This window comes from Castor canadensis, chromosome 13, assembly GCF_047511655.1.
Source record: "Castor canadensis chromosome 13, mCasCan1.hap1v2, whole genome shotgun sequence".
Lineage (NCBI taxonomy): Eukaryota > Metazoa > Chordata > Mammalia > Rodentia > Castoridae > Castor > Castor canadensis.
This window is the reverse complement of record NC_133398.1, coordinates 70,481,001-70,500,052: the sequence shown is the minus strand read 5'-3', so window position 1 is coordinate 70,500,052 and position 19,052 is coordinate 70,481,001. Positions and strand designations below refer to the sequence as shown.

Genomic DNA, 19,052 nt, shown 5'->3' with positions numbered 1-19,052 from the left:
TATCCAAGAATATGAGTCATGAATGAGGTGGAAAGTGGCTCCCTCAAGCTTGAAACCTCTCTAAGGGACATTTGACAAGTCAATCTAGAACATGACCAAGAAACTGGAGAGCTCTGGGCCCAAGGTCATCTCCCCAAATCATTCAAAATACTACTATTGGAATGGAACCATTTCCCAAAAATAGCCTCAGAAGGTTCCAGCCTTCCAACAGCCCCACCATACTAGGGTTAACCTCAAAAGGCTGAGCTTGTCACTCTAGAACAGAGTGAAATGCCAGGTGCTGTTAGACTTATTCACTGTGCCTTACAGTAAAACAGACTGACAGCTTTTCCTAGTCAGTGGGGCCCAATGTCAGGAACCTGAAGGGAGCTGAACTTTGTCAGAGATGGTCAGTCACCTTCAATCAACACCTCCACTCTCCTTCCCAACAGTTCAGTGAGAGTTCACAGAGTTTCACTGGAACCCCCTGATACCCCAGAAAGGCAGGGGTTCTTCCAAGACTCCAGCCAAGGTACAGACCACCCCAAACATAGGCATGACAGCTTTGACTCTGCAGCAGCCATACAGACTCTAATTAACCAAAGAAATGTGCTGAGTCCTCTAAGTTGAGCTCAGGACGGAACTTCTAGTTATCTTGGCAGGTTTTGTGCTAATCAAATTCCTATCATGCATTTCTTAACTGTAGGGAATGACCGATTTCCAGGCCTAAATGAAAATTTGAGATGGAGGAAAGAGCAGACACATTGGCGGCAAGCTAACGAGAAGCTAGATAAGTGAGTCACTTAACAATTTTGTGCTGCTTTTCTTTAAAGTTCAAAACTATTTTTCCCAGGCTACTTGTATTACTGAGACAACTGCATCCATCAAGGGTTAGAAAATGAAACATCACTCTCTATGTACATGTGGTTATCCAGGGACCCAGGAGGCTCAAAGGTATGAGGAGTTGTGGTTTCTAGTTTTGAAAATGTGTCACATAGACAAGCTTTAAAGAAAACTAGCATTTAGCAACCTCAGCTTAGTGAAAGCAGGTGATGGGGAGCAGGAAAATGAGAAAACAGGACAAGGTGCACAAGACCACATCATTTCCAATCCATATTCTCATTATAGAAACAGGAACAAAGATGTATATTTAAGGCTATTCATGTCAGCATTACTTGAAATTGTCTAAAAAGTTAGAACCATTGTAAATGTTCACAAGTAAGGAAATATATAATAAAATATTAGGTTGCTAAAATGTTTCAAAATCACTTTAATGACATGGGGAAATGCTTATGAACTATCACGTGAACAAAAAGCAGGACAGACACTTGATCTTGGAATATAATGTCAAATTTCTAATTTAATATAAATATAGTAAATGTATTTTTAAGAGGCTAGAAAGAAATTTGCCAAAATACTAATCGTGTTTTTCTTTGGGGTGTTGAGAGTTTATGTGATTGATGTTTTCTTTCTTATACTTTGCTGTATTCCCAACAATGAATTTGTATCTTGGGGGGCAGGGAGCAGTACTGGGGTTTGAACTCAGTTATTTTGATATGTATGTATTATGGTCAGAAAAAACTATAGAGAAGTGAAAGAAGAAAAGTACTGCTTAAATTATAATATGCGCCATATATATGGCACAGGGTGTATCTCCTCTGTCTCTTAGCAGCAGGTAGCTTAATGGATCCCAAGGTTCACTGAGCAAAACATTGAATGGTTTAAGACCCCACACACTTGACACGGCATAGGTAGTACATCTCCATGGTGTACGAAGCACCCATCAAAGGGAGAGATGGGAAGACTTGGATAACAATGTTGTTTTGTAAATATTAGTTAATATCTTTTCCATTACCGCAAGAATCATAAATTGTAGTCCACTTATAAGACTTTGGGGAATCAAATTTATTTTAAAACATCAAAGGGAGTACCATATTTTCATTTCTTATGTTACTTAGAAAACCCAGCTGTTGGTCTTATTAATAATGCCTGTTTGCTTTGTGTATTGTATTCTTGCTCTAAGTTCCCTAAACTAGATACTTGGTTCTGAAAGTCTGCACATTCTGGTTCAGACAGCATACAATAACAACAACAACGGGCACTTTGTAGGTGCAGACTGCTTACCTGGCTAGCCATCTATTCTTCAGGATTAAAAAAGAGCCTACCAAGGCATGTTTTGGCTGGGCTGAGTAAATTGATGTTTGGGGAACCTTGCCCTTTTGCTGGCAGCAGCAACACAATTTTGGATCTTACGGTGCAGGACTTGCCCGTTCTCTCCAGGTTAGTCCTCAGCCCTGAGCTACCTGGTGGTCTGCTCATGACCAGAGCAATGATGCCCATCTGCAAAACCTTCAGGAGCTATGTTGTAGAAAAGATTACAGCTACTCAACTTCACCATTTGGAAAACTTTTTTGTAATTATTGTAACAGTTTCTTTCACCTTCTCCTTTTAGATTGCTTTTCAATTATTTTGGCTCTGTTTCTTTTAGGGCAGCAATTTTTGTTTCCCCAGTGGTGTTTTAACACAGAGCTTCACACTTGGAAAGCAGCTGTCCTACTGCTTGAGTCACACCTCCAGTCATTTTGCTCTGGTTATTTTAGAGATGGGCTCTCACTAATTATTTTCCCAGACTGGCCTCAAACCATGATCCTCCTGATCTCAGGCTCCCAAGTAGCTGGATTACAGGCGTGAGTTACCGGCACCCAGCTAGAGCAGTAATTTCCAACATGGGTTGCACCTAAGAATCACCTTATTTTAATGGCACCACTACTGGGGGTGAGGGTTGAACTCAGGGCCCAGTACTTTCTAGGCAGGTGCACAACCACTTGAGCCACTCCACCAGCCCTTTTTATGTTATTATTTTTGAAATAGGGTCTCAATTTATGCCCAAGCCATCTTGGACCTCAATCCTTCTATCTGTGTTTGCCTACATAGCTAGTCTGATAGGCATGAGCCACCTTGCCCAGCCATTGGTTAGAATGGGATCTCTCGGAATTTTTAACCCAGGCTAGTCTCAAACTTACAATTCTCCCAATCACCACCTCCCAAATATCTAGGATTACAGGCTTGAGTCACCATGCCCAGCCTCACCTGTGGGGCTTTTAAAGCCTCCTGTTTCAAAGTGCCCAAAGGTACACCAGACCAATCAATTTGTAATAGTCAATGAGGATTTGGAATCTTCATTAATTCCAAATTAATCTTATAAATTTGGACTCCTAGTTCAGTGCTGAACCCCGGATTCATCATTTAGTAAAACTGAGAGCCAGTGGTAGAGTCAGAATAGCTGGCAGGCTTTTATTGGTAGTGACAGCCGCATCATGGTGACACTATAGGCATACGTAACACCCCTGAACTGGACACTTATGGTTAAGATGGTTAAGTTTTATGTGCACTTTACCACAATAAAAAAAAATGGAGGAAACCGGATCAGGACACTAGATTTGCACCATCCATGATGGTAACCACCAGTCACTTGTAGCTGTAACTCACAAAATGTGGCTAGTTCAAATTGAGATGTAGAGAAATGAAAAATACACACCAGATTTTATGTGTCAGTGGTGATTTTATACTGATTACACACTAACAGTGGCTCTGACATATTAAGTTGAATAAAATATATTAAAATTAACATCATCCATTTCTTTTTGCCTTTTTCAGTGTGGCTGCCATAGAAATCTAAAATAATATATGCTGCCTCCATTGCCTCCATTGGACAGCTTTGCTCTAAATTTAAACCTATCAGTAAACTAATAAGAGCTTTTCGATTTCACTTATTTTACACAAATACTTTCACTTGGAGAATGAGAAAATGAGATGTTGAGCAGTTTCGGACCAGAGAGCCTGTCATAAGTGTGAGAATAGTTAAACATCACAGAGATACTGTTCTGAGCACTCAGTGGTGTAAACACAGGGCAGTGCCCCTATTATTGGGTCAGTGGGGAAGAGAGGACAGCTAAGTGGTAATACTGCTCCAAGACATTTGGATAACATGGTACCCTAGCCCCCATGGTAACATCTTTCATAGTATCTTTAGGAAGTCATTTTTTTTAAAGCTCCATTTCCTCCAAACTAAATTTGAATTGTGATACAAAAATAGAGTAGTGTCCCTTTATCTACAGGGATACATTCTAAGACACCAAGGAATGCCTGAAACCCCAGATGGTACCCAATCCTACAAGCACTGTATTATTGATAACCAAGACAGTAACTACGTGACTAACGGATGGGTAGCACACACAGCATGTGCATGCTGGACGAAGCAACAATTCACCTGGCAAGATGGGTCGTGACAGTGAGCTACTCAAAATGGCACACAGTTTAAATGTCTATTTCTGGAATCTTCCGTTCGGTATTTTCAGACTGCAGTTGATCATGGGTAACTGAACTGTTGAAAGTAAAGCCGTGGGTAAGAGGGGACCTCTTTATCGTTTTCCAGCTTTAGTTGGACTTTGTGAGAGTGAATAGACCGGTGCATAATAGGTACTGATTCCTTTAAATGGACAGCAGATGGAGACGCAGCACCCATTCCCTAGTAGGTAATAACCAGTAGCATCCAGCAGGATGTTAGATGGCCCTTCCCACAGGAAAGCAGCCTTCCTATCAGAAAAGAACAGAGGGTCCCACACTTGATTGAGCAATCCTAGGTGGTGTTTGGGAAGTCAAGAGACTGATCTCCCCTGTCCCGGTTCTGAAGCATCACCCTTTTCTCATGCAGCACCCTTGTGTTTGCCAGGTTCACATGGCACCCAGTCTCTCCAGTGTGTTGCAGGGGCTTCCCCTCCCTCAGATCCAGAGACGTTCTCATGCATGAGCTGCAGGCGGGGCCTTGAGGCTTTAGGCAACAATCTGATGGGCTCACCTATTGGCTAGTAGCAACCAATGATTGCTTCTCTGCACATTTTGGTTTTTATTATAATTGTCATCATTGTTAATGGTAGAGAAGAGGATGCCCTGAGAACTTTTACCTAGGCAATCTTTCTAACCAGACACAAGTCTCAGAAAACACCTACGCTCCTTAGTTACTTGAGGCCAACTGCCTTATTTTCATTTCAGGGTTGACTATTCTAAAGAATTCTTTGTGACCTGGCGTATAGATTGCCATCGTTGGAACCCAGCCAACTTTGCGCTTTAATTTGACCTGTTTTTGTTTCTTAGAACAAAGGCAGAGTTAGATCAGGAAGCCTTGGTCAGCGGCAATCTGGCTACTGAAGCAAATTTAATCATCCTGGATATGCAGGAAAACATTATCCAGGTAAGGACAACAAACACCTGATCTGATCTGTTTGACATGGATATGTTTAGAGGAATTTAAAAAGGAATTCTTAATTCAAAATTGTGAAAGAAGTAAACACGATTCCAAAATGCCTTTTTAGAAGTCAAGTTGAGAAGTTGACTGCTTATAATAGCTTCCACCTTACAAATTCCAGAGATACCAAACATTCTCTGGCTTCTTTGACTTGGAAAGAGCTAGGTGTTTAATGAGCTGACCCTCATGGTTAAATTGGCCTAAGTAGGAGGCAAGCTGCAATGAGGATGGTGGCCTGCTGGTTTCGGATCTGGAACAGGGATGGTAACTAGGATTCTTCTGAAGGATCAGTTTGAATTGAATAATGACCAGTGTCCAGCATGGGCTCTTATGACTGGACTGAATCAAACAGTGTTAAGTATAATAGGAGATGTCTGTTTTATACTCAGATTGCTGAAGGAAAGTCATTGCTCCATGAAGTTGCCATCCTTGCTGTAGCAGGGTACAGTCGCTCCTCCATATCCATAGATTCCACATCCTCAGACTCAACCAACCATGATCAAAACTATTCAGGAAAAACATTTCATCTATATTGAAGATGTACAGACTTTTTCTCACCATTATTTCCCAAACAACAGTGTAACAATTATTTGCATAACATTTATATTTTATTAGCTATTATAAGTAATCTGGAGATGATTTAAATTACATGGGAGGATTTGTGTAGGTTATATGCAAATGCTCTGCTACTTTATATAAGGGACGTAAGCATCCAAGGGTGACTTTGATATCTTTAATAACTTACATGCTTAGTATCACATTGATGATATCTTTATATAGCACATCTTTGAATGCTATATACCTAACACCAGACCTCACAATGCATTTGCAATTTTCCAAGAAAGTTGAAACTTGTTATTATCCTTGGTAGTTAGTCCTTCTATAGCTGATAAATAAGCTTCTCTTTAGAAGCATTGCTGCCACCAATCAGCCCCTATTGTATTGGGAAGCTCACAAAGAAAGAACATTCCAAAAGCTGTGGTCAAAGATAGAGGGAGCCTTAGAACTTCATTTGGGCACAAATCCCAAATCAATTGGGAGTTTTGAAATAAAGTCATTGGGAAATAGATCTTAAGCCTTCATGGTTGTCAATATGGTGGTTCACCAAACCCTAAGACAGTCAACTGAGAACAATGGAACATCAGATCACCATGCTGATTGTCAGCAGCCACTCCTGTGTTCAGCTGTTAGCTCACTGGCACTGGGCATGGATTTAGTGACGCTATTCTTCCATCCCCTAGGCAAGTTCAGCCCTGGACTGTAAAGACAGCCTGCTGGGAGGTGTCCTGAAGGTCCTGGTGAATTCTCTGAGCTGCGATCAGAGTACCACCTACCTGACTCACTGCTTTGCAACCCTCCGTGCCCTCATTGCCAAGGTAAACATGGGACACTTGTTTTCTTACTCCTAATTAGAAGTAAGATTCTCATCTAGCTTTGTGTCTCGCTTTAGAAGAACCAAAACACATGGAGTATACTAACTGACATGGAGCAAAGGTCTTCCTTCTTCCTAGGAAGAAAGTAGATCCACTGACTGCAGAAACTCACTGTGGAAAGTCCAAACAATGGCACTCATACTTGAAATGTGGCCTTGACTATAGAAATATGAAATGACCACTCACTGAAAGTCTATGACATGAGAGCAAAAATCAATTGAGTGACTTTGCAATATCATCCTTTTTCTTTAATACCCTATCAGAGTGAGATTAAACCTTATGCATGACTCCCATTATGTCTTTTGTTTTGTTTTTTTGGTAGTTCTGGAGTTTGACATCAGGACTTTCTGCTTGCAAAGTCTCTGCTGCTTGAGTCTCACCTCCAGTCCATGTCGCTGTTTATTTTGGAGATGGGGTCTATTGAACTATATGCTCAAGCTGGCCACAAACTGCCATCCTCCCAATCTTGGCCTCCCAAATAGTTAGGATTATAGCCATGAGCACCCAGCTCATTATCAGTCTTACAATAAAATTCTGGTGATCAAATGTAGGAGGCTTAGAAGTTAATTTCTGGTAGCCTGAGAATATACACTATCTTTGGATAGTAGTTTATGCAGATTACTTTTATACTTTATGGAGAATTTCAGTGGGTATCTTCTACGTGGGTTCTTTTCAATTTAAGAAGTGAAATTCTTCTGCTGTCATTTGTTACAATAATTTTCTCTTTCTTAGACACCAGTATTTTCCAAGGAACCCATGAAACTCACAAGGAATTCCTTCAAAGCTGTGACTTCACCAACCTGGCTAACCATGAAGTTAATGACACATAGCCCTGATCCAAGTTGTGTGGCTCATAATTAAATCCTAAGTCGACGTCATTGCTTAAATCTAGCTTCTGACTCATGTAGCTCATTATCTTTACAGAGCAGTGCATTAACTCTTCCGGGCTTTTTTGCTTGTCCACGCATATATTTGCATATTTCAACAGGCACCCTGTGCAGAGATCTTATGACAGTACCAACTGATGCCTAATGGCCCCTGTGTCTCTTCTAGTTTGGAGACTTGCTGTTTGAGGAGGAGGTGGAACAGTGTGCGGACCTTTGTCAGCGAGTGCTACACCACTGCAGCAGCAGTATGGATGTCACACGGAGCCAAGCCTGCGCCACACTCTACCTCCTCATGCGCTTCAGTTTTGGCGCCACCAGTGTAAGAGCTCTCCCCTGCTGGGTGGCCTAGAGTCAGGAGAGAATGTCAATGCAAAGCATTGGTAGACAGAAAAATCTAAGGAAAACTTCTCAGTATCATCTTTTACTGTGTCCTGTGAAAAGAAACAATTATGTGTGTAGCTAGAGAGCAGCAATTTTCATCTAAACTTGCATCTAAAAGTGAGAGTGAAGTAGTTTCATCAATATGGTTCCCTCAGATGCAAAGAGTATATGTAGATTTAAAAAGTTATCATCCATAGAAACAAATACACCAGAGAGGTTAAGGATTCAGATGACTGCATCCTATTTGCAAATTCTGAATTGATCATTTCTGGCTGGTACCAGGATGACCATGGAAAAAGATTTTTAAAACAGTCAGTGTTCTCTAGATCTTTGAAGTGAAGCTAAGAATCCTTTGACTTTCAGCTTCATGGTAGAACAGTAAACCTTTGCTTTTACTTGTACAAATATAGCGATGTTCTTCTGGACTTCCTATTTGTGGTCATGTTAGTGAGCATGCTCAAGTAATATTAAAAGATAAATTGGCCAGTGGACAAAACGCAGGGTCCTTAGGGTTTTTTGGAGAGTGGGGGAGAACCTCTGGGGATTGAACCCAAGACCTCAACATCCATGCTCTACCACTGAGCTATACCCCAAACTCTGGTCATCAAAATATATTAGAATAACTATTTAAAAGCCTTTAGGACATTCCTCATAAGCCCTTGGGATAGCCATATTTTTCCATGATCCAGAAGGGAAAGAGAAACAAATCTGCTTACTTAAAGTCCAAAATCTCAGAAATGTTGGACTTGGGGGTCCCATTCCTCTTTGCAGTTTAAATAAAGTATCAGGCAAAGAATCTTGGCACAAAAGGATATGTTCTGTGACCCAATTTTATAAGAATCTTCCAGCCTCACAGCAAGGAGGCAGCCCAGTCCTCTATGAAAATTTAAAGGGAGCCTGGCAGATTTATGTGAGTGCAATATCTATCTAAACCATATAAACAATAATGAGAATCCCATGCAAAGTGTGGCTCACATTTTATTGAGAGAAAAGGAGATGATTAAGACTGGACTAAAAGAAACACTGGGGAGTTGTTTGTGTCTGGGCCTACTGGGTTTTCAGTTATTTACTAGCTCAGTGTCTCTTACTTTTTGGATACAGAACTTTGCAAGAGTAAAGATGCAAGTAACCATGTCTCTGGCTTCTTTGGTGGGGAAAGCACCCGACTTTAATGAGGAGCACCTGAGGAGATCCTTGAGGACAATTTTGGCCTATTCAGAAGAGGATACAGCCATGCAGACAACTCCTTTTCCCACCCAGGTAGACCAATGAATATACCTTGTCTTATGTGTGAGTTTGAGATCAACCAATTAAATGTTTGTACATATATACATGCTTATACATGTGTAATTTGTATATTATATATATAATTTGCACATATTTACTACCTGCCCAATATGTACATGCTCTCAGTGCTTTGAGGAATGGAAATATAATGTAGACCTCCACCAGCATCCCCAGCTTTGAGATGCCAAGAGTCTATTTGGGAAGTTTAATCTCACAACAATTAGGAGACAAGACAATACAACTCAAACTTAAGTGTGTGGTAAGAAAGTAAATACTGTGTAAGGTTAGAGAAAGGGAGGGGTGGACTGGGGATGTAGCTCAGTGGTAAAGCACTTGCCTAGCATGAAGAATGCCCTGGGTTTCACCCTCAGCATGGGGGGTGGTGGGAAAGTGGGGTTATTGATAAATATCTGGTGATCCAGAAAGGTGGAAGGAGAGGGTCAGATTAAACAGCTGGGGTAGGATTCAGCTAGGCAGGGGAAAAGTGAGAGGGGAATAATGAGTAGGAGTGAGAATTGTGTGTAAGAATGGGAATGAGATGGGTTTGACTAGTAAGTACTGGAAAGTAAGGGAGGGCCAAGTCAGAACTAATGAACAAGATTAGTCCTAAGGAAACTTATGAGAACAGTCGTGTCTTCCATCTTTGTTGCAATACCCATGGAATAAATTAAAAGATAAAACATGTCCCCTTTATCTTTTGGCTCCAACTCCTAGCCTATTCTGGTAGGTTCCCACATAAGCCCTGACATTTATAGAGTTAAGTTAGAATTTTCTAGGTTGCAAATAACTGGAACTAGTTCACACTAATTTAAACAAAAAGTTTTGGAGGGAGATAATATGAGAATGCAGGGCTACTTCATGAAGCCCAAGACCAACTCATATCTGGCCTCTAAAGGATCTAGATTTGTGACAACGAATGCCACAGAGGATCGAGTCTAGAGGCTCCTCCACTTCTGCTTTCTGCTTCTCTCTGAGCAAAGCCTTGCCCTGGCTCCCCCTGGGCTCTCAATGTACTCCTAACTCTTTACCCTGAACAATAAAGCCAAGATTGTTTAGGGGCTGACACTTTTTTGCAGGTGGAGGAGCTACTCTGCAATCTGAATAGCATTTTATATGACACAGTGAAAATGAGGGAATTTCAGGAAGATCCTGAGATGCTTATGGATCTCATGTACAGGTAATTTTCCTAATAAAAATCAAAAGGGCATCACTTTGGGTCTAGCATTTGTCATAGTGTTCTTACTAATGCAATTGTCATAGGTAATGTGGTAGAACAGTTTTGATGACATCCACAAATATATATGGAATTGAGCATTCAGAGTGGGTTGATTCATATATGTTTTAGAAAGACCACCCTAATTGAAACTGAGGTCCTTATTTTATAGCACTATCTTCTGTTTCATATAGAATAAGAGAATTATCAACTGTTATATGAATTATTTCCTATGTGGTTTTATTCTAATTATCTTCAGCCATATATAATACAGTTTTACTATAGAAATCATATTTTATTGTTTAGTTTAAAACTTTGCCTTTCAGCTCAGGAGTTCAAAAGAAACTACTTACAGAGGCAAAATTGTTCTGATCCATCATAAAAAGTGTAGTACTTTTGTCTTCTGTAATCATGTTGAGAGAAAGAAAAGAAAGAATTGCTTGACATCCATGGAAAAGGGCATCATTTTATCAGGTCTTTTATTCTTTTATGGTTTTTGCAAAGTGTACCTCTTGGGGTCTGGCACTCTCTGAACAAGGAATAAAACAATTACCTGAAAATGTTTGCCTTTTCTCTCATTTTCTGAAGATATAGGTAAAAATCTTAGGTATGGAAAAAAACTCTTGAGGAAAAAAAAAAAAGGTAACCCAATACAGTATAGAGGTGTTATTAATCAATTGCCCCTGAAACTATTTCTCAATATGTCCTCAGAATTGCAAAGAGTTACCAGACATCTCCTGATCTGCGGCTGACCTGGCTCCAGAACATGGCAGAGAAACACACGAAGAAGAAGTGCTTCACCGAGGCCGCCATGTGCCTTGTACACGCGGCGGCCTTAGTGGCCGAGTATCTGAGCATGCTGGAGGACCACAGCTACCTGCCTGTGGGCAGCGTCAGCTTTCAGGTGAGGGCAAGTTTAGGTTTTCCTTCAGAGCTGTGTCTCCACCATTTGTTTCCCTCTTGCATGGGGGCATGTGAACTGATCGGGGCATTTTGGTTACAACTGGGGGTAGAAGGATGGGTGCTACAGGCTTCCAAAAAGGAGAGACCAAGGAATGCTGACGAACATTCTACAGTGGTTAGGATAGTGTCCACCACTACAAAACATCCTGGTCGTCAATCGTGCCATGGCTGAAAACCCCTGTTAATGTATTATGTTTGCCTCCTATAATCCTATAATCTTTTAAAAATAATGTTGCTTAAAATAATGGTTCCTAGAGTCAACACTGGTATGTCAACTTTGGTAGACATTGTCAAACACTTTAGCATGCATTTGACCTTAGCAATAAATCTGTGAAGCAGGAGCAGGTAGATAGAGAAGGTGGTATTGTCCCCACTTCACAGGTGGAGGGACTGAGAGAGCAATTTTTCTAAGGTCATTCCTCAATGACTTGTAGTTGACTCTGTGTACTGACAAGCTTTTGGAAAGTAATCCTGAACACTGGAGAAATCATTTCCCTCATGGACTAATCCTTTCATCCATTCCCCAGCTCTGTAGGGTCCCACTTTCTGACCCAAACTTAGGAAAGAATCCATTTGACCTGAGAGGGAAAACAAAAGGCTGAATTAATATCTTCTGAGGATAACCTGAAAATTACCCATAGCTGGCAAGGGGAAATTTTCTGCCAGACCTAAAAGTTAGCTCAGACTGCAATGTGCAGTTACCACTTGGACTGTTCTTACTGCATAGTGTAATACAGTATTTAGAGTAAATAAAAACAGAAACAGTGTTATGAGTACTTTTTTTAAGAGCAGTATGCTTTGTAGAGATGACCATCACTGAAGCCACAAACAAATAGCTATAGTAATAGAATTTTTCAAGCCAGACTTAAAAAGTCCTTTACAAGTGTTTGTATTATTCTTGCTTGAATCTCCATGACTGATTTTATGAAAGGCTTTGTTCTCATTATTGTTCTTCAACACAATTTTGTGATGCTTTGTGAACCAGAAAGAAAGGACAATTCAAAGTAGCTTTCCCAGGATTAGAGAATAAGTCACCGAAACTATTGCTGGTGGAGCCAGGAGATTCTTGTTTCCAGAGCAGCACTCATCTGCAAAGCTGGGTTTCCCCTTTCTTATAGTCCTCAATAGCAAAAATATTCTATTATTTCATACTCAGCAAATACATTTTATTCTCAATTCAGAAATGTTTGTTATAAAAGCCAGTTATTAAGTTCTCACCCAGAAGCATAAAAGTATTACATCTGATTTTGGATCACATAAAAGTGAATAAGAAAGTTATAAAAATTATTTTAAGTGCATCTGATTCTTTCAGCCAATTTAATTGGCCACTTAATATTATCAAGGATAAGTATTATAGTATTACTGTTTCAATTCCCAGAACATGTTTAGGTTTGTTGTGTAATGTTGAATTGTATCATCCCCTTTTCTTATTTCATCTACCAAACTAGTTCTTATAATTTTCTTATGTCTTTTTCCCAGAAACTATAATTTATTTAACATTTAATCAGTGAAGTGTTAATTGTATTTTGTTTTATTTTTATGTTTATAAGCCTTACTATTCTTATTTTACTTAGAATTCAATTTACTTGCTTATAATGAGAATTTACTTACTTATAATTAGACATGCCCAGGTGAAATAGAATTGTTGTTCCAGGCTGGGTGCATGATTCACACCTGTAATCCCAGCTATTGGGAGGGGTGGCAATCAGGTAGATAACATTAGAAGACCAGCCCAGGTCCCCAGCAAGATCCCGTCTCAACCAACAAAAGCTGGGCAGTGGTGTGTGCCTGTCATCCCAGCTACACGGAGAGCATAACTAGGATTGCAATCCAGGCTGGTCACGGCATAAAGGCAAGACCCTGTTTGAAAAAAATAGCTAAAAAAGGGGGGTGAGGGCTGAGAAGTGGCTGAAATGGTAGAGCTCTCACCTCGCAAGCATAAGGCCCAAGTCCAACTCTGGTACTACCAAAAAATTGTTATTCTAGAACCAATAGAAAACTCTACCTTATGTTTACATGGCAGCATATAGCTCTAACTTTTCATATATCTTTATCCATTCATTCCTTCTTTTAGAGAAGATTTATTGAGCATTTATTGTGTCCTTATGAGCTTGCATTCTAGCCAAAAAGACATCATATAACCAATTATTCTATTCTCTATTCAGTTGTAATTATGATAAATACGGTTATAAAAAGGCACTAGTTGCTGTGAGCATTTATAATATGGTCCAGATTAAGGGTCAGAGAAAGGATGAAGAGGGTGAAAAGGAAGACAGAAGAAACTGAAATGCTAGGCTTTCATGGTGTAATTTACATGATGAGCAGATGTTCTCAGATACAGAAGTTATGCCAAATTACATTGATCCTTATGGGTGAATTCTTATTTCTTTCAAATGAGACATACTAAATCACTTTGCAAAGTGAAAGAAAATCCTGACTACCTAAGGTAAAACAGGCATTACTTCAGCTTGCATGAGGAAGGTAAGCCTGTAGTAGTACTTCCCAAACTAGAACTAGAGACTCAAACAAAGCCATCAAACCTCAGTGTCATCACTACCTCCTGTCTGGGCCTTCTGTTGTGTAGGCATCATTCTTCACAGGCTTCCCACACTGATTAAGTCAGGTTTAGGTTTCCCTCTCCAAGTTCAAGTCCAGGAGAAAAGAGAGTTACCTCATTTCTAGTAGTTGCAGAGAAAGTCTCAGGATACCTTATTGGTTCCCACTGGGTCATAAGATCAGACCTAAGCCAATTATACTGGCCAAAGAAATGAAGTGTTCTGATTGGCTGAGCCAGAGGCACAAGTCCAAACTAAAATTATGAGTGATCCTCAAAAGATAATTAGGATGCTTTATGTTATAGAAGGATGAAGGAATTCTGGACAGTGTTAACAGATTATCTACTGGTGATTTCTTAAATGCTCTTTGCTTTAGTTTTCAACCATGTGCTGTCCCAATAAAGTTAATCCTTTGGAAAAGACTTGTAAACTAGAGATAAATCTGTGCAGAAATAACTAACTTTGAGGTCATTGGATTCCAAGAAACTGAGATCATTGAAATTCTGTGCCCTAGAGCGCAATGTTTATTTCACAAATGTAGATATAGACACATTCTCAGATACTGCTGTTACATTTACCTCCCTAAATCTGAAGCCAGGGATGTCTGCCCAGAATATTTTTCCTCTGACTACAGCTAATAACTAGCTTCATATCTGTTCCTCTACTTGTAGAAAATCTCATGCAATTCTACTACAACTAATTTTCTGAGTTATTAAATTCTGTCAACTGAATTTCTTGGATCTTCTGTTATCTCCAATTCAGATAGATCATAACAGATAGTCCAGGTGTGGAAGAAAAGACTTCAAGAAACTCCACCAGTACTCCTAAAACTACATTATAATATTGGAGGGGAAGGGATAGGCTTTAACACCTATCCCCTAATTGATTGTAAAAGTTTATTCTCTACATCTTGTTAGTCAGAGCAGAGTCAGGAAGCTTTCACTTCACAAGCCACCTCTGATCAACTGATACTATGCTGAGAGAATTTTGAGACTATATCCAAGTTCCAGGAAAAAGACTACTAGAATTGATTAGTTATGCCTGCCATATGTACATCAGTAGGGAGAAGTGATATATGTGTTAATCGTCTGCAATCCCTAAACTGTGAAGGTTTCCCGTTTCTCTTATAGTCCATATGCATTTCTTCCATAGCTATGAACCAAGAAAAAAAAAAATGACTCTTCATCTGTCAAGAGTATTATAGTCACTGCCAGGGTCAGAGCTTAGGTGAGGCCAGTGGGTACACAAAGCATAAAATGTAAGTATATCCTCGCTCTTAGGATCAAGCAAGTATAAGATCAGCACTTTCATGATGCTGAAAGTGAATACCTCCTTAAATTTTGTGCCCTGAGTTTTTCATTTTAGCAACCCAAACCACATTCCCTGCTAGGGGATATAAAGCCTGTAGTCTATATAAATGAAAAATATATAGAAACAAAATCTGTGGGGGAAAAAAATCAGTAAGTGCTATACTGCCATAAAAAATTCCCCATAACGAAGACATCCTCATTTGCTGTTGTCATATATGTTGGATATTTATTTGAAAGTCATGAAACTAGTAGCAGTATTATTCAGCAAAACACCCCCAAAAATCAGGGATTCACTCAACTCAGCTCGTGACACCAGAGGCCTAGTCAACTGTCCATTGGCTTTTGCCTTTTAAAAGCCAAGAGACAACCCTGCTTGTCTCTTAGGGGGTTTTTTTTGCTAAGGTAGGGCTGATTCTGATCAACTGTTCTTTCCCTGAGGAAAGTGTCCTTTACAAAACATCTGATTAAGTTAAGAGGAAAAGGAAGCTGGAGGGTTTGAAGGTAGGTCACTCAGTGTGACCTTTCAAAATGAATGGCAGTCAGAAACTCGTCTGGGTGGAATTATATACCTGCAGTAATCACAGCCTTGGTGAGGATCGGTAAGTGACAGCTTCCTCATTCCTTCATTCTGGGTTCCTGTGGCCCCCTAATAGCCAGGTTCCCATGTTCTCTGGGCAAATTCTGTGACCTCTTGCAGAGTATTTCTTCCAATGTGCTGGAGGAGTCTGCCATCTCTGAAGACACCTTGTCTCCCGATGAGGATGGGGTATGCTCAGGACGGTACTTCACGGAGTGTGGCTTGGTGGGCCTCCTGGAGCAGGCCGCGGAGCTCTTCAGCACGGTCAGTGTCCACAGGGTGTGCCAGGTCTAAACTTGGGCTGCCGGGAATGACCAATCTTAACAGCGCCGTCCACCCCACTTCACACACTTCACACCTGCAAGGCAGGCCTGGCTGGATGCCTGTGGCTCAGCCCAGTGAGAACTTTGATGTCCACAAATTGCATCAGCTCTGCAAGGGAGGTGAGAAAGCCTTTCATCACTGGAACATTCTGGTTTTCACTGCATCCTCATAGGCTGGGCAGTGGTTTCACAGCATTATTTCCTTTTAATAAGGGTGGAAACTGAGCCTGAGAGGTGAAATGGCTTGCCCAGGGTTACACAATAAATGATGAGGCATGTTCTCACTCCCTCATTTCTCCTCTCATAGAAATAAAAATTTGGGGAGGAGCAAAGAGAAAGGCAGGAATCCATGCTATATTCCATCCCTGCAACTGAGTCATCTTCAGGAGCCATACAACTGAGCAGCTCAGAGAAATGGGGAGCCAGGGGCCATTGAGACTCCCCTCATTGACCTAACCTGGATCTGAACACTGCTAAGACACTCAGATTCAAGGCAAGGGGAAAAGTCTCTCATCCATTCCCATTTTAATCACCTCTCTCTTCCCCACATTGCAAGCCAAGTAAATATTTCATACTTCACTTTATTTAGCTCACCCAATTCTGTTTTCATCCCTATATTATGTTTTATTCTCTACTTCTCATCTCCAACTTTTCTCCCTATAACTTCCATATATTTTAATTATTGTTTTTAACCATCTTCCTTTTTCCCCCTGATTTCTATTTCAGGATACTAAAAACGGCCAATATACTCTTGTTTTCCTGAAATTCTAGAAAATCAATCTGATAGAGTCCTATTAACTTCCTCGACACCTACATTAAGCATCTGGCTAGAGGAGGACCTCTGACGAGACTGAAATCCATAAGAGCTGCTTTGAGCCTCCCTTAGTCCTGCTGCCCATCTTCTCCCCCATTTCTAGTCTGTAAAAGCCATTCTTCCTATTGAACATCACTAACCAGGACCATTTAGCAATGTACCTGGTTCAGTTTGCAAGCTGACTCTCCCAAATATGCTCACGCAGCACCCCTACCTTGTAAAACACTGTGATGTAACACCAAGTTCCCTCTCCAGCACACCATGTGCATAATAAACTCAGATTGCCCTTCGTAAGTTTCCAATGCCTTAAATTCTTTTTGATTCTCTTCTTTTTCCAAGGGAGGCTTGTACGAGACAGTTAACGAGGTCTACAAGCTGGTCATCCCCATCCTGGAAGCTCATCGAGACTTCCGGAAACTGACATCCACTCATGACAAGCTGCAGAAGGCTTTTGAAAACATCATTAGCAAGGTAGCTGGGGATCCTGGTTAATGGGTATTGCTACCTAGTGGCAGGTGCCTCTGTCCCTATCATGCTCAGCCCTCCTTCCTCTCTATAGACTGATTTGCCTTGAGTGCATCATTATTGTAGCTCTTACCCATCAGACAGAAAAGGCACAGAAATTGACAAAGGCACAGAATTCAGGGTGTGAAAGGAGGCAGCTTGAAGTCCTTTATAGCCAGGAAATGTGAGAATCCTTTAAATTCGTTTAAATGAGGTCCCAGAAAATTTTCAAAAGATTTATTTTATTATTTCAAAAGTTTATTCTATTAAATATTAAATTTGCTTAACAGAGGGATGTCTGTTTACATCAGCTGTCAGGGTAAAATGTTTGTAACACAGTTAAAATACCCTTTTATCCAATGGACCCTCAGGAATTACATACTGAAAGAGAGGTTTTCTTCTTTTAACAGGATCATAAGAGAATGTTTGGAACCTACTTCCGAGTTGGTTTCTATGGAGCCAAATTTGGGGATTTGGATGAGCAGGAATTTGTTTACAAAGAGCCTGCAATTACAAAGCTTCCTGAGATCTCCCACAGACTGGAGGTAAGAAGAGTGATTCTATGTGTCACATTGTATACTTTACAAAAACTAGTTCAGGTGATGATTACAAAACAAAATTAAGTATTCAGCATTGAACTATATATAAATTTTTCCACATTACATTTTGTAACATGAAGGTATTAGGTAAAATCATCAGGATAAAGCAAAATTTAGATAGTTTTCCCCTGTTTTTCAATTTTTTTCCATTTATATCACAAACATTATTTTTTAAGTCTATATAAAAATCAGTCAATATCACATGCTCTCTTATAAGCCTTTCTAAATGTTAGTAATATATTATTAACAGATATGGAGTCATAGAGATTTAAGCTTGAAGGTTAGCATCTTGACTTTGAAATAATTTGATCAAACTACTGAGTCATCCTCCCATCCCCTCACCCCCAGAAAACAGTGTGGTTGTCCTTTTCCTGTCACTGGACAACACATTCCATTCTGATAAGTACTCCATAGTAGCTATCCCATGGGCTATGAACAGCCCCAACTCCAACTGCCATGTACCCTTGGTCCTTAGTGTAACAGAAAAAAGCAGCATGTTCTTGCAGGGAAGGCTGGCAGAGTGGGGGAAAAGAAACAGCAAAGAGAAAAGTCAGAAAAGAAAAGCAAACAAAAAAACAGATGTTGAGAGGGCTAAGCACTAAGAACCTAGGAAAAAAGTCAAGAGGTCCCCCCAAAATAAAATCCTCTTAGGCTGAGGTTCCCTGACCTGCTGACCTCTAACCAAAGGTTCTCTTCTGAAGCTTTCTTGTTATTGTTTTGAATATAGGCCCTCTTATGACTGTAAAAATTTAAATACTTTTGTTACCTAATTGCTCCTTGTATTATTCATCTCTGCCAAAAAGACAAGAAAACTTAACTCAAGAAAGCTGTGTTTGGGAGAATTGCTCAATTATTCAGCTCATGAGAAAAAAAAAAAAATAGCGTTTTAGTGACCCAGGCCACTTGGTTCCCTAATACTTTG

The 19,052-nt window shown here is 40.2% G+C and overlaps 1 protein-coding gene across 2 annotated transcripts in view; it reads left to right on the top strand.

Annotated features, from left to right (window-relative positions):
* Dock8 (dedicator of cytokinesis 8) overlaps positions 1 to 19,052 on the top strand; it is a 216,514-nt gene that overhangs the window by 180,645 nt on the left and 16,817 nt on the right. For both annotated transcript variants that reach the window (XM_074051975.1, XM_020186256.2), the window contains 10 exons: positions 686 to 773; positions 5,134 to 5,230; positions 6,526 to 6,660; positions 7,771 to 7,923; positions 9,087 to 9,245; positions 10,349 to 10,449; positions 11,197 to 11,389; positions 16,011 to 16,154; positions 17,367 to 17,498; positions 17,942 to 18,076. In XM_074051975.1, coding sequence (XP_073908076.1) covers positions 686 to 773; positions 5,134 to 5,230; positions 6,526 to 6,660; positions 7,771 to 7,923; positions 9,087 to 9,245; positions 10,349 to 10,449; positions 11,197 to 11,389; positions 16,011 to 16,154; positions 17,367 to 17,498; positions 17,942 to 18,076 — 1,337 coding nt within the window. The remainder of the gene's footprint in view (positions 1 to 685; positions 774 to 5,133; positions 5,231 to 6,525; positions 6,661 to 7,770; positions 7,924 to 9,086; positions 9,246 to 10,348; positions 10,450 to 11,196; positions 11,390 to 16,010; positions 16,155 to 17,366; positions 17,499 to 17,941; positions 18,077 to 19,052) is intronic.